General features: G+C 39.2%; 1 protein-coding gene across 1 annotated transcript; it reads left to right on the forward strand.

Moving 5' to 3' along the window:
* The first annotated feature begins 221 nt into the window (after positions 1-221).
* Positions 222-12,357, forward strand: mmp20b (matrix metallopeptidase 20b (enamelysin)). The gene is made up of 10 exons (XM_041812975.1): positions 222-356; positions 2,811-3,049; positions 3,864-4,012; positions 5,778-5,903; positions 5,993-6,157; positions 6,612-6,777; positions 8,380-8,513; positions 8,653-8,809; positions 11,716-11,819; positions 12,257-12,357. Exons 1-10 carry the CDS (start codon positions 222-224, stop codon positions 12,355-12,357), a joined length of 1,476 nt encoding a protein of 491 aa, XP_041668909.1.
* Positions 12,358-12,673: the final 316 nt, after the last annotated feature.

A 12,673-nucleotide genomic window follows, 5' to 3' on the forward strand; every position in this document is an offset into this window, starting at 1 on the left:
GTGATGAAAAAAAGTCCAAATCTCTTTCTTTCTTTCCTTTTTTGCTGTCCTTGGCTCTCTGCAAACCCCTCCCTAATTCTACTGTGCTGTCTGAGGCTTCCCTTGGATTTCCGAGTGCTGAGTCACAATAAGCGTTTAAAAGGCTATCCCAATAAGCCGCACTTCCATCTCCATGTGTCTGAACCAGGTCACTGCAGTTCATGTAGTGTTAAGCCTGAGAAATGCATGTCATGGTGCTCTCCTGCTGTGTCCTGGTCTTGCTTATTGCCGGGCTGTGTTTATCAGCGCCCACATTCACTCCGGAGTTAGCGAGCTCTCCTTCAACAGAACCACAGGTTGACTTGAAGCTGGCCACTGTAAGTGCATAATTGCATGAGCTGCATTATAAATGGCTGAGATTTGATGAGTGTGTCACTTTCTGTTTTGAATGTGTTTTTACTGAGGGTTAAAAATTGTGTGGCTTGGTTTTTAGATTATGGGTAAATCTGGTAAATGTTTATTTATTTTGTTGATGTGTGGTGGGAGGAGGAAGTGAATACCTGAAGAGCCATTTAAGTCTTCATAGATAATTTTGTACATTTTTTCATTAACCCCTTAGAGCCTGTTGTATCATTTTTGACACTTACTTTTATGATACCTCTATCTAATCAATATGATCATAGATACAGTGCTCAACAAATGTATTAGACCACCACCCAAAGTAAGGTTTATGCCACAGCTGCCCTAAATTAACAGCATTGGTAATTACCAAAATCATTTTTTTATGTTTCTGCAATGGTTAATAAACCAATATGTAGAAGCTTTTTAACCCAAATGATATTTTTAATGCTAGAAATATAATTATTATTGTTATCCATGAATTTTCAAATTTACTGATTTACAAAAAAACTGAAAAAAATAGTAAAGCACATTAATATTTTTTGATTGATATTTCAAATTATAGTTATTTACTTGCATTCCTGAAGAGAAAAATGAGTTTTAGTGGTTGAATGTTATGCTTGATTCATTTCTGACCTCTCAGAGAAGCCCAGTGAGCTGGCTCAAATTTGGGTGAATTCAGTTTGAAATTCCTCATTCCTGTTCAAAATGGTTAAATGTGGAGAGCTCAGTGAAAATGAAAGAGTCCGCATTAAAGCGCTTCATGATGCTGGATGGTCTCTGAGACAAATATGACAGGTGGTCTAATAAATTTGTTAAGCAGTGTAACTAAAAAAACTTCTGATTACAGTCTGAAAAATGATAACAATGCCCTCAAGTGGATTATCAGTTACCAGAAACACCTAACGTATCAAATGAGATACAAAAATATGTTAAATTTTATGGAAATTTTGATTATTTTGAATTTCAGTAGAAAGATAAACAAACATTTCAGTTCCAAAAAAGGAGAATTTTTCTGGCTATAATTTGTGTTTTCAGGCTTCAAGGGGTTAATGTTCAGCATCCTGGTTCTTAGTCCCTTTTTTCTTTTATAAAACTATTATTTCTTTCCCCATTTTTGTAGACAACCTTCATGGGAATCATTCATCAATGTTGCTTGGGAAATCACCCATCCGCAGTGAAGTTACTTGAAATATTGTCAGTCAGGGATCTTTTGGCTTGTTTGTAAAGTGTGGTTGTTTATTCATGTGAACTGCTTTGATTTGAATGACTAAAGAGTTATTGAAATTAGTGCTTGTACTGATTAGAAATAGTAGTCAAGTTAATAACAGAAATCCTGTGATTAAGCATGATTAGTGGTATATTTAAAGTAACAATGTGCATGTTGGCTTGAGATGAAAATAAGTAAAGTTTATAGTAAACAGTTATTAAATTTTATTTGGCTTTATTTAAACTTCCATTTAAAATCAGACCTGGGTCTGTCACCTTACTCATCACTTTCACCTCAGTTAAATAAAATAGTTTTCTTTGCATTAAATATTCTTCTTTCATGATATCTCATTATAAATGTTCAGTCTCTTGAATTGATCTCCAAATGCTCTCTGTTTAATATCATAACTGTGGGCTCAAATGTATATCATAGAATTACTCAATCTCAACAACACATTACAGTTGTAAATCCAAGAATAAAATGGGCTGTGGATGCTAGAACATGATTTTTGACTGATAAAAGTGTTTAATATTCAGATTTGTTTGTCCACTTGCTAGTGTTAGCTTTATTTTTAGCCTTGAAGTCTCAGCTGGTGAGATTTATGTGCTGCCATTGTTCTTAAGGTGGGGGTGTTATGCCTTTTTTCAAGGCTTTACACCATCTCTCTGATACCCAGGTAGTAGCTTCACATGGTTTACAGTTCAAAAAACTCCTCATGTTTCTCACACTGGCGTCCTGAAAAACCCTTATTTTAACCTACGTCTGAAACGCTTCATTTTCATCGTTGCTGTCTCTTTAACCCCCCCTAAGCCATGTCATGTGGGGAGTTAGCTCCGCCCCCAGGTTCAGTTGGCCCTCCCCACTTGGTAGAAAGTTCTGCCTTCATTCTCCTGACCCTCCTCTCAGCTGGGAGCTAAGATCAGGAGAGCCACATTCATCAAGCCACATCCATTTTCGGAGATGGGCGGGGTCAGGGGCGGAGCCAGACAGCTCATTAACATTTAAAGCCAAAGACACAGAAACAGCTCGTTCTGAGCAGGGCTGAAACAGGGGCTTTTTAGACATGTAAAAATTCAACAGTGGAGTGCTGTTTCACCAACAAACTTCCCTGGCATGTTTTGGGGACCTCTTTGACCGATATAAACGTGTCTCAAAGGGGTAAAATATGTGACCTTTTAGACTGCATCACAGTTTCTGAAGTTCTTCTTGAATGCTCTTACAGGATTATCTTCAGCAGTACTACAACCTGCAAATAGAGCCGATGGGGCGCATGAAAAGAAGCGGAGCCTCCTTCATCTCTAAAGTGAAAGAAATGCAGATTTTCTTTGGCTTAAACACATCGGGCGCTCTGGACTTTGACACCCTGGAGCTGATGAGGAGCCCTCGATGTGGGGTTCCAGATGTGGAAGAGTACCACCACATCCAGGGGACACGATGGAACAAGAATGTCATCACCTACAGGTGCTCTTTAACATTCAAGACTCCATCAAAGTTTCTTATATATATTTTAGGGACATTCAAATGTACAAGGAAGACCATGGTTGGTTGTCACAAGTTTCATGATGTTCTTTAAAAGGAACTAGGATACCTGATGGCTACGCTATATAGCCTCACTTTGTCCGTCCTGTTTGAAGGACTGACACACTCTGAAGTCTCTGGAGGCTAATGCCACTTGTATTGCTGAGTACTTTATACAACCCAAGTTCAAAAGTACTGAAATATCCCTTTAAGCTTCCATCTAATCAGGATGAACTGTTCATGAGTGATACACATGAGAGTAAACATTGTGACAACCAACCCCGCTCTCCCCTATATGACCCAGACTGAACCAGCAAAAAAATAGAACATTCACTGCCTCTAAAATGTAAACCAGCAAGCAATAAAACCTTTGGCAGGAAAAAGGGAAAGCTACTGTCAGAAATGGTCATGGTTACAGATTTCTGGGTTTGGGACTCCTGCCTTGAGGGTTACTGAGGGCTTGATGAAACGCCAAGTTCACCATACATTCTTGAACTTACGTAACACTGACTGAAACATTGTTCTGCTCCTCTGTAAGGTCTGTTTAGGTCATGCCTGAAGGATTAGATGTAGACCAAATGTATAATTAGAGCAGAATTAGATAAGGCACCAATCCAAATGTGTTTTAAAAATGTTTAAACAGATTGTCAGTTTTTAGGTAGCTTGTGATTTAGTGTTATAGTTACTGCTGTCTGTAAAATCATGTCTTTCTGTCTTGATTCAATGTTGAACACCAACATGACATTTACTACTGCAGCATTGGCACATACACCAGAGATATGCCTCGCAGCACCGTGGATGCCATGGTTGACTCAGCTTTCAGCGTTTGGGCCAGAGCCAGCAGTCTGACTTTTGTCAGGACGCACTCCCGCAACGCTGACATCATGGTGGAGTTTGTGACCTACGGTTGGTTTGGACTGTTTGTTCCTTACACACAATACAGAGACAAAGAATATTTAAAAGTACACTGAATGCTGCTTTTTCATTTCTCAGTGAAATGCAGGATATATCTTGTGTAATACAGTGGGTAAACACATGAGGAGCTTCAGTAGTAATTACACTGCTAAGGCTGGCTACACAACCAACGATATACAAATCTGATCTGTTTTAAAAGGCTGGAGACAAATACTTTTTAACATTATCATCCTTCAATGCACAAAGTAGACAATTTGGCCAAACTAAGAGACCACACACTGGAAATTTTTGTAGTTTACATTTCAAAGATCATGAGGTCTAAGGACCAAACATGGCCTCAGGAGAAAAAAATACTCTGTGAGGTATCCAATTGTCAGACAGTAAAAGTACAGTAGGGGGTCAAGAGGAAAGGCAGGGGTGTTTTTTGTGGTAGGCTCTTGTGATTCCTAGAAATGTAACAGACCAGGGCTGAACATGAGTAACCATAAAAGCAGAAGGATTGGCCTGTAGCCATGTCTGTCATCAGGTTGATCCATCTTGTAAATCTCCAACCTGAATGTTTGTTCCCAGTCTGACAGATCAGTGTCAGTACAGGTGAGGTTTAGTTGTACTGCAAACGGTAAACAATGGGCAGCAGCAATCAGCTTGGATGTAGTGATAGAGGCCGTTTTAACAAAATGGACCACATTTTCTCAATTAAAGAAGAGCAAAGAACAGCACTGAAAGCTTTCCTTGGCAGAAAATATGTTTCCTCTTCTCTCAATTTCCTTGAGTGAGATTTTAATTTACCAACTGGCTCCAGTGATAGACAACAATCTTTATATAGTTCACTCCCCAGGTCCATGTATGCACTGCATCAAGTTTTGTTGCTCTGATTGGCCTCTAATAGAAGTGAAAGACAGTATTCGTCCAATCGCCCAAAGGTTCTGCCCTTCAAAAACACACAAGCATATTGGGTGTGCCCCGATGGATGTGAAACATATCCCATGCTGAGAAACAGTCTATCTGGCCAATCAGGCTGGAACATCAGGCATAATGACCTTGACCTTTGACCCTTGAAATTCAAAATGAAACTGGTTCACTGTAAACACTCCAACACAGAAATTATAGCTTGCATAGCTTCATTAGCTGTGTAGGTTAGGTAGATAGCGTAGCTACATAGCCAAAGCTAAGATCACAAAGCAGCTACGCAATCTGTGTATCTACATTCCCTAGGTAGCTACATTAGTTTTAGCCACATTTGCTAAAGCACATGTTGCTAAAGCTAACTTACCTACAGTGGTTTATGTAGTAACATTAATTATGCAGCTAGCATGATAGCTTAGTTAGCTTTAGCTAAAGCTGACAAAGCTAAAGAGAGCCTCTGTTCATGTCACTGCTTCTCAAACGTGCTTACACATAATTTAATCCTGGATTAGACCTCTTACCTTTTTCTCTGTTTTATTTAGGGCATTTTGTGTAGTCTGTAATGTTTGCATCATGGTTATTTCATGAATGTAACTGCCAGAATTTGTTTATGTATAAAGCTGAATTAAAAAAAAGAAAATTATCAGTTGTACCGGCGGATTATGGCTCTGCTGTTCTGAAAGAGATGGCGTCTCAGTCTTTGAAAGTAGCAGCCAGAGATGTACAGCAGCATCATTTAATGACTGCAGAACTTCAGAGACTTATAAGACAAGAATATCAGGGCCTTTCAGTTAATTTGTGTATGTAAAACACGATTCTTCGATTGTCATGTTTTGTCTGCATCATGAAGACCACGGTGACTTGTATCCATTCGACGGACCCAGAGGAACCCTGGCCCATGCTTTTGGTCCAGGTTTTGGTGTTGGAGGAGACACGCACTTTGATGATGCTGAGCACTGGACAGCTGGAGAAAAAGGTGCACAATTGGATTACATGATTGATAAAATTAAACTAGAGGATATTAAGCTTAACAGATTAAATCACTGATATGTTTATTTCATGCAGGTTTTAATCTGTTTCTTGTGGCTGCACATGAGTTTGGCCATGCTTTGGGCTTAAAGCACTCCAGAAACCCAGAGTCACTGATGTACCCGACCTACAGCGCTTCTCGACCAGCAAGTGGAGGCTTACTGTCCAGTGAAGATGTGGCAAATATCAACGCACTGTACGGTAAACAGAGCTTCTGTCTGATACTTACTGACCTGCAGATGGAGCACAAGTGACCCTTTGTCAAGCCCCTCTCTCCTTGGTTACTATTATGAGATTAGACTTACTCCTTTGTTGAAAGGCTCCTTTAAATTTGAAAACATTTGAAAAAATCTCTGTGATCTGACTACATTTTGTTTCAGTTTTCATTCCTTTATAAACTTGACTCTAATGAAAAAAAAAAAGGTATACAAGAAAGAGTATGTTCCCAATTTCAATGCAGCACGATAAAAGACTTGGCCCAAAACTTTGTGTAAACAGAAAAAGGGCCTAGCAATGGTTGCTATTAGAGGGGGCTTGCTGATTGGTGGGTCAGCCAACCAATCAGAGAGCCAACAATGGGTCAATTGATTTTTATTGTCCTTACTGTTGTACTTACAGGGGTTTCTTGACCCTTAAGTTTTCTTTGATGTGTCAGGTCCAACCAGAGCTAATTACTTGTTGAGAAACGGCTGGAGCTCCCAGCAGATCCCCAACCTGTCAGGATCGCTGTTCCCTCGACGAATGCAGGACAAATGTGACCCAGACCTAATCTTTGATGCAGTGTCTACACTTGGAGATGCCACTTTTTTCTTCAGAGGAAGGTATGATGATTATGTTTCCATATGCTTTGTTCTTTTCCTTTTCACTGTCTCTTAAATGTACAACACGTAAAAGTATGTGTTGAAGTGCCCACAGTTAGAGTTGTTCTGATTCTGATACAACTATCAGGAATACGTCCGATACCGCTGAAAATGCAGGTACTGGTATCAGCGAGAGCACAAATTTATGCACTCACCTGATTCTGTTTGGATTACTTTATATTTTTCTTTGCTTAGCCATGCTAAATGTTAGCACTATAAACTAAAAATCAGTTCTTCTTTGCTCCTGGCAAATACTGCATGCATGAGCTACCATTTTTAGGGCAGCAAAGAAGAACCAAAGGACCCACTGCAGCAGCAAAGAATGGTGTCTGCATGACAGTTTTTCTCTGAATGTGATCATTAAGATGCCTCCTACACCAGCGCTGTCATACATGACAAAAAGAGACAGTTTATCAAAATTTAAATAACTATTGAACCATAAATCGCTGCCTCTTTCTTGTTTTTCCTCTTGAAGCCCTTGTGCCTTCCCATTGACTAAAACTTCTATATGCTTTTTAGCGTTGACAGTTCCTTCTAGATTAATAGCTGCACCCACCATAGGCACTAATACAACCTCATACTATCAGAGATGCAGGATTTTGAACTGTGTGCTGATAACAAACTGGATGGTCCCTCTCCTCCTTAGTCCTCAGGACACAGTATCTATGGTTTCCAAAAATTATTTCCAGTTTTGACTCACATGACCACAGAATGGTTTTCCATTTTGCCTCAGTCTGTTTAAAATGAGTTTGGGCCTGAAAAGAAGCAGCATTTCTGGAACATGTTCACATATGGCTTCTTTGCATGATTCAGTTTTACTTGCATGAGGACGACTAACTGTGTTGACAGACTCTGATCTCAGAAAGTGTTTCTAAGCATATGCAGTGATTTTTCAGTACAGAATCACGCCTGTTTTGGTCTTGCAGTGTTGCACATATTTTAATCTGTGTTTCAGGGACAGAGGGGGGTACACTAGGCCTTCGGTTCTTGTTTAAATGTGAGCGCCTTTGCAAAAAGGCATAGGTGATCATTGTGTATCTCTGAATACTGTAGTCCGTTACAGATGTAATGGTTTACCATGTATATACCGTCTTTTATAGTGAACTTTTCACACTGCTTGAATGATAGATTTGTATTTGCATTTGAATATTTTAAATCATAACTAGAATGGCCGTCTGAGGCGGCAGACCCGTGCCTAAGCAGCGCCACTGAGGAACTCACGCTCCCATTGATTACTATGGTGTTCAAAATTCGAAGTGCGAGAACGGGTACGCGGATCATCACCAGAATCTAATCGATTCTTCCCTGTCACTATCCCAATATTCCCTGAAAGTTTGGTGAAGATCCGACTGTCTGTTCTCGAGTTATCTTGTACACAAACAAACAAACAAACAAAGATACGTAACCCTTTACATAACCCCCTGCCAATTTCATCCGCGTGGGTAATTACCCTACCATATGTGTCCCATCATACACTGAAATATCTTACCTATGATTGGATCCCACTGTTGTTGTTCACTAATGACCTGAACTTATGTGCAATGTTGTGTTTTTTCCCACAAGGTATCTCTGGATTAAACATAACGAACAATATGACATCAAAGAAGGCCCCATAACCAACTTCATGCCTAAGATTGAAACCAGCATTGATGCTGCCTTTTGGGTGCCTCGCAGATCCACAGCTTATCTTATTCATGGTAAGAAGGATTTAATCATTCAGCTTAAAAGTAAACATCCTGTAAAAGTGGCTCTAGTTCCAACAATCAAACTATGGGTAATGTATTGGACAATTTCAGCTAAAGATTCCCTGTGTTTGCTTTGAATCTGTGTGGACAGAATCCATGTTCTGGACAGTGAGAGGATCTCTCATCAAGGGAAAGCCTCGACCTCTCAGCCACTTTGGATTTCCAGCCTGGGTCCAGGATGTTGATGCAGCAGTGCACATAGTGAAAAAGGGACGTACGCTCTTCTTTATGCATGATATTTACTGGAGGTAAGGCGACAACAGAGCATTAATCCAGGGACACTTAAGTAGAAATTTGTTGTCTGACCACTTGTAGACATGACTACTATGACATCCCTCTCAGCAGTACTGACGTTGACATCAGGCAGCTGTGTATTTCAGATGACGTTTACATTCAAGGTGTATTTGGGAGCCTTTAAAGTGGCAGAGAGTTACATAATCGAATTCATCTATAAAAAAAAAAAAAATCTCATGTCAGGGAGTCTGTCAATAGGCTGACTCTGGGCTCTGTGATCTTAAAGCATACAAAAGGCTTGATGCCATCATGGCTAAAAAACTTTAATTTTTTCATTAAAATGCCAAAAAGTACTACACAAAAAGCCATTTACACACATTTTTCTATTTTCTCACTCAGTTGAAAGTCACCAGTTTGAAGGGTCACATTTTGAACTGTAACACCGGTGTATGGTAGCACAAGCAATAACCCATGAACAGCTAGAAAAGCACTCGGAGAGCACAGACCTCCACCATTAGCTCTATCTCCCAATAATACAGAATCCTTTAAAAAATTCCTGGATCCAGACAGTGATCTGGATCAGTCCCAAAATCTAATCAGTTCTTCCTTATGCATTTCTGACATTTCCTGAAAATTTCATCAAAATCTGTCCATAACTTTTTGAGTTATGCTGCAAACAAACAATCTAACAAACTAACAAACTCACTAAGAAACCCTGCCGATCACATAACCTCCTTGGCAGAGGTAATAACATAGTTTAACTGTGAGATATTACAGTCATTTGAAGGTTTGTGACTCAAATTTAGTCTAGCCAAATGGCAATCATTTATCCCATTTCAAAGCACCAGAACTTTTCTCATTCACCTATTTGTTTTTAGGAAAAAATTGCTTTTAAAACCCTGTAACAAAATTTTTCAGACAATTCTGACAATCACCAAAGTTTCCTTGTCTGTGATTTGTTCTTAAGTAAGAACAGAATCCAAGTACACTGTAGAGCACTCTTATGAACACTGGGGTGCTGATATGATGATAAAAATTTTATTTTGCACTCATCAGCACTCAAATATGCTAGACTGAGTGACACAATAAAATGGAAGTTTTGATTCTGTTTTGTAGCATTTTTATCATCAATTTAATGTAATTAAATGGTATGAACAAACACATGATTCAAATATGTTCAAGCATTACTTTTAACATGCTGTGCTTGATCTTAGCTGCAAAATGGTTAATTCAATCATTTTTTCATTGGACGTTTATTGAACAAGTTTTACCTAATTTCACCATCAGAATCAATGATATCCATTTAATGTGTTTCTAGAATAATTCCTACCTAATGGTGCTAAAAGTAGAACAAACGCTTCCTTTTTTGGCGCCATTTGAAGCAGCGCTAACCTGGCACGCCAGATGGATTTGTTTCACACATCCATTTGGCAAACCTTTGATAGACGGTGTCTGGGAAAGGGCAGAGGCTTTGGATGAACGTTCTGTCTGTCACATCTTTACGGCCCAATCAGAGCAACAAAACACGTGACGTAGCCGCCAACAAGCTTCGCCTGCACCCCTACCGAAGGAGTAAACTCCATAAAAAAATGCATAATGCAAATCATGGCGACTGTAGACATGTCAGTACTCGACTTTTGTCGTTTTTGAAAAGAAAACAACTCACTGCTGTTCTTTGTTCTTCTTTAACGAAGAAATGTCATCAAGTTCTGATAAAACTGGTGCTTTAGCAGCATCCATGCTAATGTCTTCCACCATAATTGCACCGCCCTCTTGTTGCTGCTTGCTTCTGCAGTGCCAGAAAGTTCTGCCCCTCAATGCTGATTGGTCCTGTCACTTTTAACAGGGCCCAAGCGGTTCAGACAGGAGCTTTGTAAGATGGATTTGCTAGTAAGAAACAAGGAAACAGGCTAATCCATCTGCTATGCAAGGTTAAAGCAGTGCTACATCCACATGAGAACTGTTGAGTACTTTGGTTGTTTTTACACTTTATTTTGATATGTTTCTGACATCTTGCCTCTTCTTCTATCACTCCAGTATGTTTTCTGTTTTTGCACACTTGTCCTTACATGGTAAAGGGGGCTTTTTTAAGCCAATAAGGAGGAAAAAAAAAAAAAATCAAATACAGATATTGGTGAATGAGGCCTGTTGTTCATACAAGAGAGCCCGCTCTGAGAACTGTGTCCTGCAAAAATGACAAGTCACTTCTCATTTGCTACTCCTCACCTTAAATTAATTCCTCATCTCAGTTCAACAAGAACCCACAAAGCTCATGTGCTGAAAGATTTATCACCATTAAAAGCATGTTTAAAAGCAAAATGAAGGAGAAAAGCTGTTAAAGAGGCACCTCATTTGTATAATGTGTAAGTTTCATCAACTCTTCGTAGTTTTTTTTATGATTTTAGGGCCATTTGTTTGGGACCAAAAGAAATGTAAAACTGCATTTTGCAAGTTCTGGAGGAAACAGGAAGTTTGAGACACTCTGGGCTACTGCTGATTGGTTGGCCATGATAAAGCTGAGAGCTACAGAAATTATGTATGGGATGTTATTTGCATGAGTGTGTTAATGCATAATTTGAACATTTGGCCTGACTTTTAGTGCAGAAAGTGTGTTCATGTGTTTATGCACTACAGATTAAACTGAGTGTTGGTTTATTTCTCTACCGTTATTGAAAAACTTTTTAAAAGATGCTTTATGTGATAAAAGTGTAGTGGCATGACAAAGGCATATCAGAAGACATGTTAGATATTCAGAAATGAAAATTAGAGACGTTACAATCTTACACTAAGAGCTCGTGTCATCTGGACCTCACAGAGAGAAAAAGACTCTGTTTGAACTTTTGAGGTTTGGTCACGTGGCTGCAATAGTAGCAAATTTACATGATTCATGACTTCTGACAAATGTTTGTGCACTCTCCAGCTACAATGAAAACCGAAGGGTCATGGATTTTGGTTACCCAAAGTACATCAGTGAGGACTTCCCAGGAGTCAACACCACGATAAACGCAGCTGTTCATAAAGACGGTGAGCCAGTGGAACTATCATCACATGCTGTACTGCAAGATAATTTAAATCTCAAAAAATACAGGATACCACAAAGAGCAGACAAACGAGGCAATGTTCTGATAAATGATCTACAGTAGTGCACTTCTGCCTGCAGGAAAAGAGCGGTTTTACATGTTGTGTTATTTAAGCTCAGGAATGCTAACTTACATGCAACATGAACTTAGTGCAGAGATGACTTCAACCAGCATGTGGTTCCCCTCTGTGATTAAAATGGTATAATTTTCCCACTTAACCACTTAAAGCCCTTCATATAATACAGAGTTGTTTCAGCTATGTGCAGAAGTGGTTATCTTAGTTTAGAGAGATGCTCATCATCATCATCATCATTATAATCATAATCATCTACAACAACTAAAAAGAAGCAGAGGCATTCCTGACTTTTTTTCTCCTCTTAGGTTTCCTTTTCTTCTTTGTTGGACCAGAAGTCTACAAATACAACTACACCCAACGGCATGTTGTCGGAGTTGAGAAAGCAAACTCCTGGCTTGGATGCTGAAATACTTCAAACCTGTGCACGTGCAACAAGCACATTACCTTAACACCCTGAAAATCCCAACAACACGAAACACTGTGCCTCTCCAGTTTGGAGATTTATTTATCAGTTGTAACTGTTTTGCAATAAAGAGGTTCAATTTAACCATGATGTGTGTGTACATTTTTTATGCTACCTGCAATAAAATGCTCACATCTGCTAGACAACATTTTTCAGGATGATTTATGGGTTTTACATCTCCACATAACATCAAAATTCCACCTCATTAAGGAGGGAAATATGAATATGATGGTAGATGAGGACAGAGAAGGTTTTCCGC

This window comes from Cheilinus undulatus, linkage group 2, assembly GCF_018320785.1.
Source record: "Cheilinus undulatus linkage group 2, ASM1832078v1, whole genome shotgun sequence".
In the NCBI taxonomy this organism is placed as follows: Eukaryota; Metazoa; Chordata; class Actinopteri; order Labriformes; family Labridae; genus Cheilinus; species Cheilinus undulatus.